Source organism: Lutra lutra, chromosome 13 (genome assembly GCF_902655055.1).
Source record: "Lutra lutra chromosome 13, mLutLut1.2, whole genome shotgun sequence".
Taxonomy (NCBI): Eukaryota; Metazoa; Chordata; class Mammalia; order Carnivora; family Mustelidae; genus Lutra; species Lutra lutra.
The window spans coordinates 61,015,446-61,033,011 of record NC_062290.1 but is presented as its reverse complement, the minus strand read 5'-3'; the positions used below and the strand labels follow the sequence as shown (position 1 = coordinate 61,033,011).

General features: G+C 47.4%; 1 protein-coding gene across 1 annotated transcript; it reads right to left on the bottom strand.

Moving 5' to 3' along the window:
* Window positions 1-210: 210 nt before the first annotated feature.
* POLR1E (RNA polymerase I subunit E) lies at window positions 211-17,566 on the bottom strand. The gene is made up of 12 exons (XM_047699116.1): window positions 17,383-17,566; window positions 16,726-16,829; window positions 15,475-15,551; window positions 12,568-12,653; window positions 10,345-10,403; window positions 9,451-9,595; window positions 6,341-6,448; window positions 5,651-5,747; window positions 3,794-3,927; window positions 2,795-2,876; window positions 1,896-2,027; window positions 211-690 (listed from the first exon to the last, which is right to left on the bottom strand). Exons 1-12 carry the CDS (start codon window positions 17,456-17,458, stop codon window positions 531-533), a joined length of 1,260 nt encoding a protein of 419 aa, XP_047555072.1. The 5' UTR covers window positions 17,459-17,566; the 3' UTR covers window positions 211-530.

Below are 17,566 nucleotides of genomic sequence, written 5' to 3'. Positions count from 1 at the left end.
CCCCTGCCCTCTGTGTGGCCTGAGCCAGGCAGAGCGACCAAAGGCGCTGATCACATCCTCTGATTTGGCTCCACTTCTGACGGCAGCCTCAAGCTCACGGGGCCCCTTTGGCAGCCCCGCAGCGGGACGGCCCATGCTTAGCTACTAATGATGCCTAAGGCCTCCTCCCAGCCCAGCTGGGCTGTAACCTCCTCACTATGCACTCCAGGGGCCCTTCACATTTCTCTTTATTAACATTATCCATTAGATGTGCCCCAGGGTGCAGCCTGTACGATCTGCCCACTCTGACCTCCCCAGGCCCCACCCTCCCACGGGAACCGGCTGCCATTCACAATCCAGCCACACCAAAGAAGAGAGGTCAAGTCCAACAGGGCCATCACTGTACACAGCACAACTTGAGACGCTGCCTCCTGGCTTCATACCCACACCAAGGCAAGGCTTCTTTTTCTTCTCATTTTAAAAATAAAAATGGAAATGAATAGAAGTAGTGGCTGTGTGTGGCCAAAATGCTCCATGCAGAAAGCAAGCCTCTAGGTGATTCTCCTCCGCTTGGACTGGCGTTCCGAGGCCTGGGCTGGAGGCAGTGGGATGGACAGGGTGCCCAGTTTGTGATCCTCCTCCCTGCCAGCTTCCAGAGACACCCTTCTTTTAGAGATCTTCAGTCTCATGGCTTTCGCGATCTCCATCATCCTAAGGAACAAACACAGAACAAATGGGGCAGAACGTCCTCAGCAGGTCTGTTCAGGGAGGCCTGACAGGAGGGAGCAGCACGTCACGCTCCTGGCCGTGAAGAATCCCCAACGTGGCCCCCAGAGCAAAGCAGAGAAGGAAACAAGATCCAGAGTCATCAGAAAGACCATTTCAATGTAATGTCTCGTCATTAGAAAATATCCATATAAGTGATGGAAAACCAGGCTATCCTGACACCATTAAAACTCTGTTTACTTCTGATAACCAGGACCGAGCATTTGCTAGAATTTTGGTAGAGCTTTTACAGGCTCCAAGTACCTTTCTTCCTCTTTTATTTTCAAACTCACTGCCTGTGAGAATGCCTTCTATGGACAGCCCTCAGGAGAACCCCGCCAGGGACTGCTACAAGAGTCCAGACAGAGGAGTTCTCAGAGGCTCTCCTGGAACACTGGCAGCCTTGGACACCGGATGCCCCGAAACCACCGACAGAGGCCAACATACCCGCAGTTCATGATCCTGGAAGTTCGGCCCCCTACTTAGTCTGAATCCCTCCTGGCAGGGCTGTAAAGGGCCCAAGACCACAACTCTGCCAACTCTCCCAGGACCCTCCCAGTCTGTCCCTGCCGCTCAGCGGGGCTGCTGGGTTACAGAAGCTGTGTGACATCCCTGGCAAATGGCAGCCCCACTGTGCTTTCCACACCTTGCCTGGCAGCCCCTTCCATCTGACTCAGAGAAAGTTCTTTTTGCTAAGCTGAGATTGGGTTCTCTTACAACGCCCAGCACTGGGCTCCACCCCTTGGACCATACAGGCCTCCTCTCCCCAGTGACAGTAATTCCGAGACTGCTTGTGTATACAGGGACAGAATGCTAGGGGAAGCCTCAGGCCTGAAGGCCAACTATTCCCCTTCTGGGCTGTGTGAGCCTGGGAAAGTCACTGACTTCTCTAACTAAGGGTTCTACCGTTGTTTTGTAGGGAAATCACTGAGATCATCACAGACTTAATACTACACCTCACAAGACAAGGCTTACTCCAAAATGTCTGGTTGCTCATCTGTTTACTCACTCGGGCACTGACAACTGTCCCCCGGTCCCAAATCCTGTCCATACTACACATCCCCAGTTCCCTCGATGGCACATCCTGCTTTCCGGTAGTACTAGAAATACATCAAGCCCCCACAGGGAGCTTGTAATTCCGTGCTGCTCACCTTCTCTCACTGAGCTTCAAGTCTCTCTGTAACACTGTCAGGTCAATCTGGAAGTTGCTTATGTGCAAGGCAAGTATGATGACGTATGCAGTGATCTTTGCCTTCATAGAATCTGAAATCAAGTTCCGCAGGCTGCAAAGGCAGTGGCAGTAAAGGAGAGACAGTGCGTAAGATGATTATTCTGAGAGCAAAATAAAAACATCCAAACCTGTTCTCATACACACACAATGTCTTCCCATCTTGGGGAGAAGAAAAGAAAGTTGAGCACCATTCTAGGTCCTGTCATGGTGCCCACGCCGTCACACACAGTGGAGCAGTGAGGCAACCCCAGCATCCCCTCCAGGTGGGACAAAGAAAGCCACATGTATACTTTCCCCAGGCAGAGTTAGAGTCTCGCAATGATAAGGACCCTCAGAGCCTGACCTCACTGATCAGCTGGGCTGCTGGGAAAACAGTCATCCCAAACCCAGTTGCTGATGTTTCCTCAGAGCAGGAAACACATTCTGAGCCAAGGGCAGGAAAGAAGGCCAGATATGCTGCTCTGGGTCCTTTCCCCAAACTCATCACACTGGCCTATGCTTTTCTGCTCCACTGCCTTCCCATGAAACACCGGTTCTGTGGGGTATGAGGAAGGATTCCTTGAAAGAAGTCTCCATGGCAGGACTTCCTAGAGCTGCTAATGGGAACTTCTCCAAGGGGCACAGAGCATGTAATATGTAGGGTTTCCTCAACTATCTTGACCCCAGGCCCCTGCAAATGGCCATGAGTGCTCTCCTCAGCAGTGTCTGCGGACATGGAAGCCAATCCATGCTCTAGTGCCCCTGCCCAACCCTTTCCGCCTGCTTTCTCTTCCACAGGCAGAAGCCCCGGAAGTCAAGCCCCGGAAATCAAGCCCTGACCTGCCATTGTTGTAGGTCAAGCAGGTGAAGTGCTTCAGCAGTTTGCTGTTGATGATGTGGGGGACTCCAGGTCCCAGGGCACCTGTAACACAAAGGTGAGTTTGTGCGTTTTGTTTCCAAACCCTCGTACCACACCTCCTCCGTGAGCTGGGACAAGAGGCCAACAGCGGCACCACCACAAGGAACAGAACCGCGTGGGAAGAGAAGCAGGGGCCTATGAACCAGGATAGCCACCTGCCAATGCAAACGTGCTCAGGGTACTTCAGCCTGCAGGCTGCCTGCGCCTGAGAGACATCTGTGACGGGGCAGCGGTGAGGAGGAGGAACAGACTCCGATGAGGCCTGATGTCACAGAATTCATAAGATGCAACACAGACTGTGGCAAAAGCCCAGGGAGAGGGAAAGAAGGGCGACTGGAACGTGCAAATGAGCAACAACCAAGTACGACAACATACAGCCTCTTGGGGGCTCCAGCACTGGAACGAGACGGCACCAGCTTGGGCCTGAAACCACAGGTGGGTTTCCAACTCCGGGGAGATAGGAGTGTGGGGCACCCCCCCACACACCTGCCGTAGCGCTTACTGAAGGTGACACGGGTGACCAGGGGAAATGGACTCTCTTCTCTCTCAGTCGGAAATTAGCTGACACAACACAGCCCTGCCACCAGCCTTCATGTGAGCAAAGCCGATTTTTCTCCCCACAGGATTGACCTTTGTCCCACCGTCTCTTCAAATTTTCATTTGATTTGACTGGATACTATACTTTGCCCAATGCAGAAGAAAGAGCAGTCAATGTTAGCTCTGAACAATCGTACAACCCAGCCTGTCCCCACTTTCAGATGAGGAAAGAGCCGGGCCAATTGTCTTGGCATGCTGGTGGCGCCCACAGGAACCCGTATACAGAACTAAAAGATCTGCACAAGCACAGGCTTTTCTTCTCTCATCAGAGCCGGTTACACAAGTAACAGGCTGGAAATAACCAGAATAAAATGTCTACTTACTTTTCCGCTTAATCACTTTCTGTGCTCGAAATTTGATGAGCGTGTCCAGAAACCATATGCATCGGGCCTGGCGGTCTCGGCTCTCCTCATCTGATGGCAAAGACTTCAACGCTTCTATGACAAAGGAGCAGTGGCTAAAAGAAGGGCGGGGTGGGGGGGTGGGCAAAGGAGGAATGCATTTAAGACCAGCTGTCAGGAGCCACTCCCGCTCTCACAATGAAAACAGCAGGCATCTGCCACAGCTGATACACAACAGTCGAGAAAGGGCCATCCTGCTAATGCTCCTTGTAACACTGCGAGCACAGGGCTAGGGCACTAAAGGGCTAGACAATAAATATTCCAGCCTCTGTGGGCCCTGTGGTCTCTGGCTACATCTACTCAGAGCTGCCCCTGTAGTGCAAGAGCAGCCATTAATCATACACAAATGAATGGCCATGGCTGTGTTCCAATAAAACTTTATTCGTAGGCAGCAGACGGACTTGGCACAGTCTGCCAACACAGTCGACTGCCAGACAGTCCGCCCCATCCTGATGTTGTGCTCAGGGGCTCAGGCTCTTGAGTTAGACTGCCCGGGTTTGAACCCCCACTTTTAGTGGCTTAGGCAAGTTTCTATATTCTATACATCTCTGTACACCATCTCTGCCTAAAAATTTAGGATAAAGATAGTAGCCTCCTTCTAGGATTTTTTGGTGCATTGAATGAGACAATGCAAGAAGAGCGTTTAGAACAGTACTTGGCATATGTAAGAGCTCCTTCAGTGTTAACCGTTATTTTAATGTACTGTTCCACCACCAGGAGGATCCTGAACTCAGAGGTGAGAAGGCTCTTCAAGGTCATCTTACAGCAGCCTCATTTCACAGATAAGAAAACTGAGGGTCTGAGAGGGAAGACCACGCAGTACCTCTCGCAGAGCTCAGGGACTCTGTTCTCCAGACGCTCAGCCCAGAGCTCATTCCTGCACCTGCTGTGCAGCCACAGTTACACGAAGACAACCAAGAACCAGGAATAAGCTTTTCTGCACATGTATCTTTGGAACAAAAACCAAAAAAAGCACTCTCGAAAACTTGGGAACCAACCCAGGGTTGACAATTTTTCATTTTCTCAAGATGAAATTATTAAAAGAACTCAAAAAGTAAGAAAATTCCATTGTCCGTGTAAAAGAAAAGCTGCTCCAAGGGCCAAAGGAGACAGGGGAGTATCTTAAAATACACACTATTTAAATTAGTTAACTTTTTAAAAATATTTATTTATTTCATTTAGAGTGCGAGCACGTGCACAATCAGGGGAGGGGCAGAGGGAGAGAGAGGGAAAGAAGCAGACTCCCTGGTAAGTGCAGGGTTGGAAACGGGGGCTTGATCTCGTGACCCTGAGATCGTGACCTAAGCTGAAATCAAGAGTCAGACCCTTAGCCAACTGAGCCACCAGGGTGCCCCCATAAATTTGACTTTATGTATATTGTGTATAAAGTGACTTTATGTATGAAGTGTCCACTAGCACCTAGTCACAGGTTGGCACCTGGGCCCTGCCAGGGACAATCACCGTCAGCATAACACTGGGGACACCAGGCCAGCTCCGGCTCCAAGCCCCACACTGCAAGGCCTCACCACCCTCTGCTCAGCCAAAGGCGCCATGCACTCAGAGGCTACCTCTCTCCCCCCTGAATGCCACCCACAGCCTTGGGACAGAGGCCCGAAACATTTTCAAGAAAACACTGGCTCATTCATGTTCAAATGTTGAAAAGACATACACCCCTACCAACGGACATCCCTAAAGGTCCGCTTCATGTCTGACTACTGTCGAGTTCTGACATCACTGCCTCAGACACTCCATCTACCCCAGGGCGGGGGAGGAGGTTACCTGTTCTCTTCAATCATCTTCAGTATTTCCTCTGAGGAGACATTCCTGAAAGCTTCGGAGGGGCTCTGAAGAGCTTCATACTCCGCGGTGGACAGAACTAGTGACAAGTCAAGAACATAATCTGACCAAAATGGAAACATCCAACGAGCTTGCTCACCTCAGAGTGGCCCCATGTTAGAGATGGTAAAGCTGAGGCCCAGATCGGGGAAGACCACACAGTATTAGGGGGCTGAGCACAGGGAATCAGTTCTCCAGACTCCTGGCCCAGAGTCCATTCCCTGCTGGGGCTTTTCTGCCTCCTCAGCTGATTACAAAGCCACTGCAGTTATTTTCCCTCTGACTAGACCGACCAGTAGGAAAATTCTATGCTCTACCTTTTACAGATCATCTGCCCCAGACTTAGGGCTGACGTGAAAGTCTTATTTTGACTACCCACAGAGAGTGGCCCCCCCAAGGCTGAGCTTGAGGGTATCTGGCACTTTGCTGAGGAATGGGCTGGACTCCCAGAGGCTGAGGGCCGGTCCCACAGCTGGTGAGGAAGCCTAGCTGACTTCCCAGCAATGGCTCCAGGGCGAGTACTTCTGTGAGCGTGATGGGACCAGGAACATCCTTAGAGAGCCTGTCTGCCCACTCACGTGTGCGCCTCTCAACTTGGGAAATAAAGCAGCATTTCTACTGCAACAAGGATACGGTCTTCAAACTTGTACACGTCTTCAGGCTTGGTGGCATCAGCATGGCAGGGAGGAAGGTAGAAGGAGTCATCCTGCAGGTCGTCATGGATGGCGTCATTGACCAGAGCTTTTCAATAAAGGAAGAGATGGTGCTGGTATCATGCTGTTTGGGTTCAGGCTCCCCAGTACTCTGTAACTTGTGTACTCAAGATTAATTGGCCCAGAAACTCCTAATCAGGATGCTTCTGCCAATGCGGCTTGACCAGGCTGACGTCCACTCATAACACAAACCTAACCAGGCCCTGGAGAAGGCACATGCAGCACGGCTCCCCTCAAGCAGCCCGCACAGAAGCTGGGAGGGACAGGTGAGCTAATAAATATTTACAATATAAGAGAAGCTAAAAGTGAGGAAGAGAGCCATTCACGGCTTAACGTCCAGAAAACTCCACAAATTGTGAGTAAAAACGAAAAATAAGAATATAAAACTGTGAACGACTCTATAAGAAAAACCACGTAAGGATTAAGTAAGATAGGGCGCCTGGGTGGCTCAGTCAGTGAAGCATCTGACTTCAACCTGGGTCATGATCCCAGGGTCCTAGGATTGGGTCCCGTATTGGGCTCCCTGTTCAGCAGGAAGCCTGATTCTTTCTGCCTGCTGCTTCCCCTGCTTGTGCTGTCCCTCTCTAATAAATTAATGAAATTGTTAAAAAAAAAAAAATTGTAGGGGCACCTGTGTGGCTCAGTCATTGAGTGCCCCTTTGGCTCTGGTCATGGTCCCAAGGGCCTGGGATCAAGCCCCATACTGGGCTCCCTGCTCGGCAGGAAGCCTGCTTCGCCCTCTCCCACTCCCCCTGCTTATGTTCCCTCTCTCACTGTTGTCTCTCTCTGTCAAATAAATAAAAAAAAATTAAGAAAGAAAAAAAACAATTGTATTAAAAAAAGAATTAAGCAAGCATATAAACACAGACAGAGAGGAATACAGGAACATTCTAACAGTTCATCTGGTAAAATGATGGGAAATGAGTGAATTCTTTTTTTAAGGTGTGTTTTTTTTAAAGATTTTATTCATTTATTTGACAGAGAGAGAGATCACAAGTAGACAGAGAGGCAAGGCAGAGAGAGGGAGAAGCAGCCTCCCTGCTGAGCAGAGAGCCCGATGTGGGGCTTGATCCCAGGACCCTGAGATCATGACCTGAGACGAAGGCAGAGGCTTAACCCAGTGAGCCACTCAGGCACCCCACGGGTTTGTTTTTTTTTTTTAAGATTTTATCTATTTATTTGACATAGACAACAGTGAGAGAGGGAACAGAAGCAGGGAGAGTGGGAGAGGGTAAAGCAGGCTTCCCACAGAGCAGGGAGACGGATGCGGGGCTCAATCCCAGGACTCTGGGATCATGACCCAAGCTGACGGCAGATGCCCAATGAATGACTAAGCCACCCAGGTGCCCCTGTTTTTATTTTATTTTATTTTACTTATTTAGGAGACAGAGCACAGGTAGGGGGAAGGGCAGAGGGAGAGGGAGAAGCAGACTCCCCACCGAGCAGGGACCCATGTGGGGCTCGATACAAGGATCCTGGGGTCATGACCTGGGCCTAAATCATGAGTCTGATGCTCAACCAACTGAGCCACCCAGGCGCCCCTTATTCTTTTCTTTTTAAATGTCCTTTGACAGCTGAGAGTCAACTGAACAAAAAAATTCAAAAGTTTATTTATGCTTTCAAATAAATGGAGACACATACTTCTATGTTCCAGATAAGAAAATATAATATTTCAAAGAAGATGTTGATTCTCTCCATTTTATTCTCAATGGAATTTTGAGGCAATTTGACAAAGTAATTCTTAAGATCACCTGGGAAAAAAAGGCATGCTACTCTAACCAATGTTTGTCAAAAATAAGAATGGATGGAGGAATTTGTCCCATCAGAAAACAAGCTGGAAGATGAGGCTACTGAAATCCAGAGCCTGGTGCTGCCCTAGGAACAGAAAGGACAACTGAACAGAACAGACAGAATGTACTCAAGTGAGAAGGATGACTTTTTAAATCATCTACAAAAAAAGGATGGAGCTGGGGACAGCTGGCTAATCCTTTGGAAAATATAAAATTAGGTCTGTACCATATGCCAAAAAAATCATTAAGATTTAAATGTTAAAAGTAAAATTGTGAAAATACTGAAAGAAAACATAGGGAAATATTTATATAATCTCAGGGTTTAAAAAGATTGTCTAAAAACTACTAAAATTCTATTCTATTTTATTTTATTTTATTATTTATTTTTAGGTAGGCTCCTCGCCCAGCATGGAGCCTAACACAGGGCTTGAACTCACAACCCTGAGATCAAGACCTGAGCTGAGATCAAGAGTCATCCACTTAACCAAATGAGCCACCCAGGCACCCCTAAAGTCCTGTTTTACTTTACTTATTTTTTTTAAAGATTTTATTTATTTATTTGACAGAGAGAGATCTCAAGTAGGCAGAGAAGCAGGCAGGCAGAGAGAGAGGGGGAAGTAGGCTCCCTGCTGAGCAGAGAGTCCGATTCGGGGCTTGATCCCAGGACCAGAGATCATGACCTGAGCCGAAGGCAGAGGCCTAACCACTGAGCACCCAGGCGCCCCTAAAATCCCATTTTAATAGAAAAACTGCTCTTATGTAAACTTTCTCTTATGTTCTTATAATGCATCTGAGCAATAAATACATTTTTAAATAACATAATTAAATGCTCAAGCTGCTCATGAGTTTAGGAACAGAAAAAGATCCGCTGATCCCATAGGGAAGCACTGTCTCAGTTCATCATCCTCACATCAGTTTTCTTGCCCCAAACCTCCCTGTGACCTCCCCGAGACCGAGGTCTTCTCCCTCTGCACCCCGCCAACTGGAACCCTGGCGCCCAAGACACAGTGCGCACACACCTGTCCCTGCACTGGTCTCCTCTACCTGACTGTGACCTCCCTGCAGGCAGACGTGTCTTACTATATCCAGAGTCTGTTCCCCAAGGAGGCGTGCAGGGAGAGGCAGGAAGGAATCCAGCCCTGATGCCCCTTATTTCCATCTGTGGGGCAGGTAAAAGATCTCAAGAGAAGAGGAAGAAGCCTCTGTGAGCAGACTCTTATCCCGAATCCCAGCTGCTTACCGGTCACACCCTTTGCATCAATAATATTCTCCGCAGCTTTAGCGACTGCACAGTTGAGAGATTCACTGCCAACTTTGTTCATTCTTCTGGAGTTCAAAGCCCGCTTCTGTTTGGTGGTTCCAAAGGCTTCGATGCAAGAATCCATCTGTGCAGCGACAAATCTGGTTTGTCTGGGGACAGGCCGGGCACTACTACTCCTAGCTGTGTGACTGTGGGGAAACTCTCCACCTTTCTGAGCCAGGACTCCCTCATCTGTGAACTGGGGGGGACTCATACCTTTCTATCACAAAGGCTTGTATTAACGGTACTCGCTTTGTAAACTGTCATGGGCTATTTACAAATCAAAGGTGTCCTTTTGCTCGGCGAAAGCCCGGACTAGACTGAGGATTGGTAAATTCCACGCACAGCCTACCGTCTTCTAGCCCTACACTCACAGCAGATGTTGCTTATCACTCACTCTCTCCCACTGAGCCTGAGGACAGTCTCACGTCCTTCTCAACAAGCACTCCAGGCAGCGCTGAAGCCTTAACTGACTTGCCATCTGGGGTGAGATCACCCACGCCGAAAATCCTGAAGTTTACTTTGTTTTAATGTGAGAGCTTCCAGGCTACAGCCAGGATTTTCTGCAACTTGCATTAAATCCAAAATCAAGTGTTCACCTATGTCAGCCCAGCGACCCAGTACCGAACACGGCACGGAGCTGTGTCTAGCTGCCCCAGACGGAAGGACAGCGCTCCATGAGGCTGAGAGGTCTCCACAGGTAGACCGTCTGGGGAACCACAGACCCAGTGAGCTGGGAAAAGCCCTCTGCTCAGCCAGCTCATTTTGCACGGAGAAACGCGGTCCTAGAAGGAACGTGCTTCAGCTCCCATGTCTCAGTTCTGTCACACTTACCTTTTCTCTAAAACTTTTGGTCTGACTCTCTTGTGTCAATTCACTCTCAACTGATTCATCTGTCAAAACACAAACCAAGCAAAAACAGAGAGGGGGATAAAAACAAGCTGTAAGACACACAGATTGTAACAGTGATTAATATTTATTTCAGGGTTAATCTAAGAAAAACAGATTTCTTTACTGTAGGACTTCCCAGAGTTTAACATGACGGATTCTGTGAACATTTAGTCTGTGTCTTTAGTATACAGTTAGAGGATATGGAGAATAACTTAAGGAGTCAAATGAAAGGTCATTTAATCCAACCTCTTCGTTTTACAAATAAGGAAAAAGCCTCCCAATGAAATGATGTATCCCAGGTCAGTTCATCAGGCAGTGGCCTAGACAGGATTAGAAATCAAGTCCTCGGCTATCTCCAATAAATAGTTTTGACTTCCTTACAAAAGACCTAAAGGCAGACATAAATGTGAGGTATGTGTTACTTACATGAAGCTCTCTCTGATCTCCCATAAACTACTCATATAGGGGCAGGACACAGTAGTGGACAGGAGCATAAGCTCTAGAGTGACCTTGTCTGAACTGCATTCCCAGTCCATATATATGAAATATATATATAATATAATTATAACTTAACATAATGTAATTATAATATACATTATATTAATATTAGTAATGTATAATTACCAGTTGCATAATTATATTAGTACTAATATATAATTATACTATTTGTATTAAGATATAATTATATTATAAGTTACTTTGTATTATAACATACATATATATCAGCAATATGTCCCCTTCAAACTCTGTGCCAGTTTCGTCATCAATAAAACCACCAGAGAGTTATTACATGAAGTAAATGATGACATGCATTGAAAGTGCTTAGAACAGTGCCTAGCACATAAGTAAGGAATCTATAAATGTTGCATGTGTGAACGTATGTGTATATATTTATGCTGGCTAAAATAAACCATTACTTACAATTTTTTTACATGTAAAAACAAAAATTTGTTTGATCAACAGATTAAAGAATAATTTCCTTTGCCTCCTTAGAAGTCAGAAAAGGATTTGGAGAATAATTTAAATGTAGCTGTATTCAAAAAGCAAGGAATTCTTAACCTATAGACTCTGGACCCCTAGGAAAGTCACAGACGGATTTCAGGACTCAAGAGCCCTTTACAATCATATGCAAAATCTCATATATATTCTTGAATATTATGTAAGTTTCCAGGAAGTAGGTCCAGGTCCTTCAGATTCTTAAAAGGACTGACACCATTGTGCTGAGGGAATAAAGCTGAATTACTACCTCGGAAGGTATTAAGCAGATCTACCAATGACTGTTAACAATCCTTCCTCATCTATACCTCCCGCCCCACTGTGGTTCTCAGTATTTAAGATTTAGGGAACAGGAGTCCCCTGGGTCTGACCCTCTGACCTATCATTCTGGAAGATTCCACTCTACCAGAGCATTCTAAGATGCCAAAGCAGAGAAGCAGTACAAGCTCTCCCACTGGATTAGGGAAAAAATGGATTCTCTCCTGAACAGAAAGTGTAGAGATTTATCAACATGAAAATTACTGTCCAACTTGTAAGTAACTTCCATCACCTGCTAGAGACCCTAAGACCTCTACTCCAACTAGAACAGCAAAGAGTTAAGAAAGGCCTTTGAATGAAAAAAATATCAGACATGCCCTCCAATATTCTGCTCTGATCACTGTTCAAGTAGCTTTTTTTTTAAATTAACATATAATGTATTATTAGCCTCAGGGGTACAGGTCTGTGAATCGTCAGGCTTACCTGTTCAAGCAGCTTTAACTAAAACTTTTTTTTTTTCTTTTGATTCACTGAAATATGTATTGAGCAGCTAGGGAGATACAAAAGTGACTAAAACATCATTGAAGAGGTAAGCAGATGCACACATCATAGAAAGCCAAGTGTAAGGGGTCACTGCATCACAGCAGTCACGAGATAAGTGCTTTAGGAGATCAAGAATGAGACTGCGTCCAGAAGACTATTTTCTGATCTCAAATCTGTAAACGCTGTACGGACAGGACCTGTGACTGTTTTGCGACATCTCCAACCCCTAACTTGTGCCTGGAGCATAGTAAGCCAGGAAGGCGCCCTTTAAAAAATAACTACAAAATATGTTTTACAAATCAAAAACTAACTCATCTAACAAACCTAAAACATGCAGTGTTTTTGTGAGCCTTCATGACTAGGCCCTACCTGAAAACAGTGGCTGCATGTTGAACAACTCAGCATCATATACCTCCATCTGGCCAGAAGTCTTGTTCAGAATTCCCACAAAATGCCTGAATAAAGAAGGAATAATACCAATGACAATCAGTTATTCAAACATATTGTTTATACAACTTCCTTTTTCTTTTTTTTTCTTTTTTTTTTTTTTAAATACAGACTTTTTTTTTTTTTTAAAGATTTTTTATTTATTTATTTGACAGAGAGAGATCTCAAGTAGACGGAGAGGCAGGCAGAGAGAGAGAGAGGGAAGCAGGCTTCTTGCTGAGCAGAGAGCCCGATGTGGGACTCGATCCCAGGACCCTGAGATCATGACCTGAGCCGAAGGCAGCGGCTTAACCCACTGAGCCACCCAGGCGCCCCCAACTTCCTTTTTCTTATTTAAAAGTTCTCACTGGTCCTTCTGCCCCTATCAATACACTTGAGGAACACACCACTTGCTGCTGAGGAAAGTACTTCCCTATAGCAGCAATTCTTAGCATGAGAGGGAAAGGAGAGAATGAATGAGGGAGCTCACGAGGTGGTTCTGGAAGGAAAAAGAGGGGGAAAAAAAAAAAGCTCCCCAGGTGATTCTGGTAGTCAATTACACTTGGGCTCACTGCCGTAGTGAGAAACGCTTTGGGGTTTCTAGATATAAGAATCTAGAATTACACTAGCATTTATTGCACACATAAATTTTATGGAGGCAAAGACAAGTAAAACTGGGAATTATGGGGAGACCAGTCTGAACTAGAGAATCTTCGGAAAGGCATGATGTGGTGTTAAAACGGTTTTAAGTTGGGGCACCTGGGTGGCTCAGTGGGCTAAGCCTCTGCCTTCAGCTCAGGTCATGATCTCAGGGTCCTGGGATCGAGTCCCACATAGGGCTCTTTGCTCTGCAGGGAGCCTGCTTCCTCTTCTCTCTCTCTCTGCTTGCCTCTCTGCCCACTTGTGATCTCTCTCTGTCAAATAAATAAAATCTTTAAAAAAACAACAACAACAACAAAAAAACGGTTTTAAGTATATACAAATTAATCTGACTTCTATCAGGGTGGTTCCTTGGGGGCTTTGAAAGGGCCTGTTTTGTGGTTCACTGCTGGGTACTATCAGAGGGACACTGTCTGCGTTACACCAGTGCCTGACAGTCACAGGCTGCTTGGGTGGACAATCATCACTGCACCGATGGGGAGCCTGGGGCTTAGAGAAGGCAGAGTTGTTCAAAGCAGGTGATCAGTGGCAGAGCTGTATGGAAACCCTGGAGCCTTTGACACTATCAGATCCTTTTCTTGTTAGTTCCAGCAGAAACTTTTTTTTTTTTTTTAAAGATTTTTTTTATTTATTTATTTGACAGAGAGAGATCACAAGTAGACGGAGAGGCAGGCAGAGAGAGAGAGAGAGGGAAGCAGGCTTCTTGCTGAGCAGAGAGCCCGATGCGGGACTCGATCCCAGGACCCCGAGATCATGACCTGAGCCGAAGGCAGCGGCTTAACCCACTGAGCCACCCAGGCGCCCAGTTCCAGCAGAAACTTATGGCAAGCTTTGGCCTATTAATTAGGCCGCCTTTTGGGAACCAAACAGTTATAAAGAATATTGCAACGTAATGAAGGTGATCAAAAGGTACTTTCAGTTACAAAATAAATAAGGGGATGTAATTAACAATTCTGTATTTAACAATAGTATATCATATATGTTTATTATATACAAATGAACAATATTATATATGTGAAAGTTAACAATATTACAAATGTGAAACTTGCTAAGAGAATAAATCTTAAAAGTTCTCATCATAAGAAAAAATAGTCTCTGTGTGGTAATGGATAACTGCTTATTGTGATGACCATTTTGCAACATATACGAATAACTAATGGTTATGTTGTACACCTGAAACTAATGTCATGTTATATTATATCTCAATTAAAATGTTTATTATTCAGAATTTTTTTTAAGTAATCTCTGCTCCCGGGGTGCCTGGGTGGCTCGGTGGGTTAAAGCCTCTGCCTTCAGCTCGGGTCATGATCCCAGGGTACTGGGATCGAGCCCCGTGTCGGGCTCTCTGCTCAGCAGGGAGCCTGTATCCTCGTCTCTCTCTCTCTGCCTGTCTCTCTGCCTATTTGTGATTTCTGTCTGTCAAATAAATAAATAAAATCTTAAAAAAAAAAAAAATCTCTGCTCCCAATGTGGGACTCAAACTCACAGCCCTGAGATCAAGAGTTGCATGCTCCACTGACTGAGCCAGGCAGGCACCCCTAAAAAATTATCTTTTTTTTTTTTTTAAAGATTTTTTTATTTGACAGAGAGATCAAGTAGGCAGAGGTGCAAGCAGAGAGAAGGGGGAAGCAGGCTCCCTGCTGAGCAGAGAGCCCGATGTGGGGCTCGATCCCAGGACCCTGAGATCATGACCCAAGCCAAAGGCAGAGGCCCAACCCACTGACCCACCCAGGTGCCCCCTAAAAAATTATCTTAAAGAAAACTACAAATAAATGAGGTTTTAGGAAATCCTACAAAAGTAACTCATTTTTTTCTTTTCAGGCATGTCCGCATGCTGGTGTGAAGGCCCCTGGTTCTGGGAACACAGGGACATGGTAAACCTCTCCAGATTTCCCCCACTGCCCCTAAAATAAAGACCAAAACCAGGGGGCGCCTGGGTGGCTCAGTGGGTTAAGCCTCTGCCTTTGGCTCAGGTCATGATCTCAGGGTCCTGGGATCGAGTCCCATATCGGGCTCTCTGCTCAGCAAGGAGCCTGCTTCCCCCTCTCTCTCTGCCTGCCTCTCTGCCTACTTGTGATCTCTGTCTGTCAAATAAATAAATAAAATCTTAAAAAAAAAAAAAAAAAGACTAAAACCAGCAGTGCCAGGCTCACCATCACTCTCCTCCCCTTCTCCCATCCCTTCCCCTACCTGCACAGAGTGTTGCACTTGAGAGCTCCAGTCCCAAAATTGTTTCCTACATAGGACAGTCGGTCTGTTTCAGCAGCCTAAAATGAAAAGGGAAAAAGCACCACTAGAACCAATGTTGAAACGTATTACGCATCTTGTCCCCTCTTCCCACATTTGCAAAAGCTTTAGAATCCATAACCGAAGTGGAATAGAACTAGAGAGCCTCTGGGAGATGATCCAGCCCCACTATCCAAGTGAATCTGGGACATCTCTGGGAGAAAGGCAAGAGGACTTTTGAAAGGGAAGCCCCAGATAATGCTGGTTTCTAGCTGGTCTTAAAAGTTCTTGGGGGAGCTGCACCTCAGGCCTTAGGAGAGAGGTCCTCAGCTCCCAGCACTTAGAGGTATGCAATAAAACGGTTCTGTCAACTACCTCCTGGACCCAAAGTCCAAGCCCTTCCTGAACTTCTTCGCCCATCTCTCCCATGACTGCCTCCATCCACACTGGCTGCACCACACACCAGCACTACGCTGGTGACTCACACCTCAATCACAGCCAAGCTTTCCTGCTTCCCTGTGTTTATCCTTGCTACTCTCTTCACTTGGACTGCGAAACCTCAGCTGTCAAACCGTCCTCCATCCTCCAGAGCTCAGCTCTGCCGCGCCCTCCCCCAGGAAGGCCTTCTGGAAAGCGGAGACTTCTCCAAGCTCACTTTCCCTCCCTCAGCTCTTGGCTTGTCTGCCTGTATGAGTTGCTGAGCTTAAAACCAGTTCTCACCTCTCTAAAGCAGCCATTTTGAACCCAGCAAATCCCCTTGGGGGGCATCTGGGAACGTGTGACATTCTAGGTGTCACAAAGAAGAGATGCTGAACATCCTGTGAGGCATCCGTCTGGCCCACAACAGAGAATTACCTCGGTCAGAAGGACAATAGTGCTGAGGCTGAGAAACCCTGCTCTAGAGTAGGAGCTCCCCCGGAGTGCGGCCAGGTGCGATTCAGCGGTTCCCCTTGCACCTTACAGCACCGGGCCACAGTGGGGGCTCAATAAAAGCTTGCTGAACGAACAAACCAAGGGAAGGGCACCACTTCACCAAAAGTACGTAGCTGAATGGAGCCTGTCCCATACCCCAACCCGCTGGGGACTCACAGGAGTTCTTCAAAGGCTCATCTGCTATCCCTCCCCTCCTCTTCCTCCCTCTTGCATCCATCCACACCCAGGGCCCTCTGGGCCAAGACTAGCCCAGGGGAGACAGCCGGCTACTGCAGCACTTACCAGGATGCGCTGACTCTTCTTCCTGGGGTTTGTGGAGTCACTGCTCTTGTACAAAGTAAAACGCATGTTGCCTGGATTCTGCAACTTCCCATTGGAGAACTGGACTGTAAGATTGCAGCCCAAGAATGAGAAGAGAGTAGATGGACCCATAGTATATGGTGGGGAAGAGCTGGGCTGTTTATTGGGAGGGAGTAACTGAAGGAATGGGAATGGTAAGGAAGTCCAGGTCCTGAACTAAACGGGATCTGAAGGAGGTCCTGGTTCAGCTGGGAAGACGTGATGGGGAGGTGAGGCCAGTGCTGCCAAAGGGCTGCGACGGAAGGAAATAACTAGGGGAATGGAGCGGAGGCCTACCCCAGATCTAGAGAGACGGGGAAATCTCTCCCTGGTGGAGAAGGAAGCTGGGCAGGTGTGAGCGAGTGACGGGATGACTGGTACAGCCCTGGGGAGGAGGGTGTCTGGGATGTCCTCATCTAGCTGGGAGGTGGAGACAGAAAGCTGGTGGGATGACAAAGGAGCCCTGGCCAAGTCCCAAGGAGTGGAGGAGACTGGAGGGGGTCTTGGCGCAGCTGGGAAAGGGGCACGACAGGGGCAGGAGGCCTGTAGAGGCATCCAGACCGAAAGAGAGGGAGTTCTGGGGAACTCTGCAGTCTTTACCCAGTACTGCTCTCTGGCTCTCGTCGGGCTCCCCACAGTACAGCCACCTCGCACTCGGCAACACCTCAGCCGCCATCTCGCCAGTCCCGACGCGGAGAGTTTAGACAGACCCGGCCGGGGCCGCCAGCCTTCCACGCGCTGTGGCAGAAGAGGGAGGCGGAAGAGGCGTGGCCCCATCAGCCCC

What these genes read in the sequence shown, in the direction of transcription:
- POLR1E (XM_047699116.1), bottom strand. Translation starts at nt 17,458, where the DNA reads ATGGCGGCTGAGGTGTTGCCGAGTGCGAGGTGGCTGTACTGTGGGGAG. An exon ending in AGAAGAGTCAGCGCATCCTG is followed by an intron (nt 15,552 to 16,725) that starts GTAAGTGCTGCA and finishes TTTTCATTTTAG; the next exon opens with GCTGCTGAAACAGACCGACT. An exon ending in AAGATGATTGAAGAGAACAG is followed by an intron (nt 3,928 to 5,650) that starts GTAACCTCCTCC and finishes CCCTTCTTTTAG; the next exon opens with CCACTGCTCCTTTGTCATAG.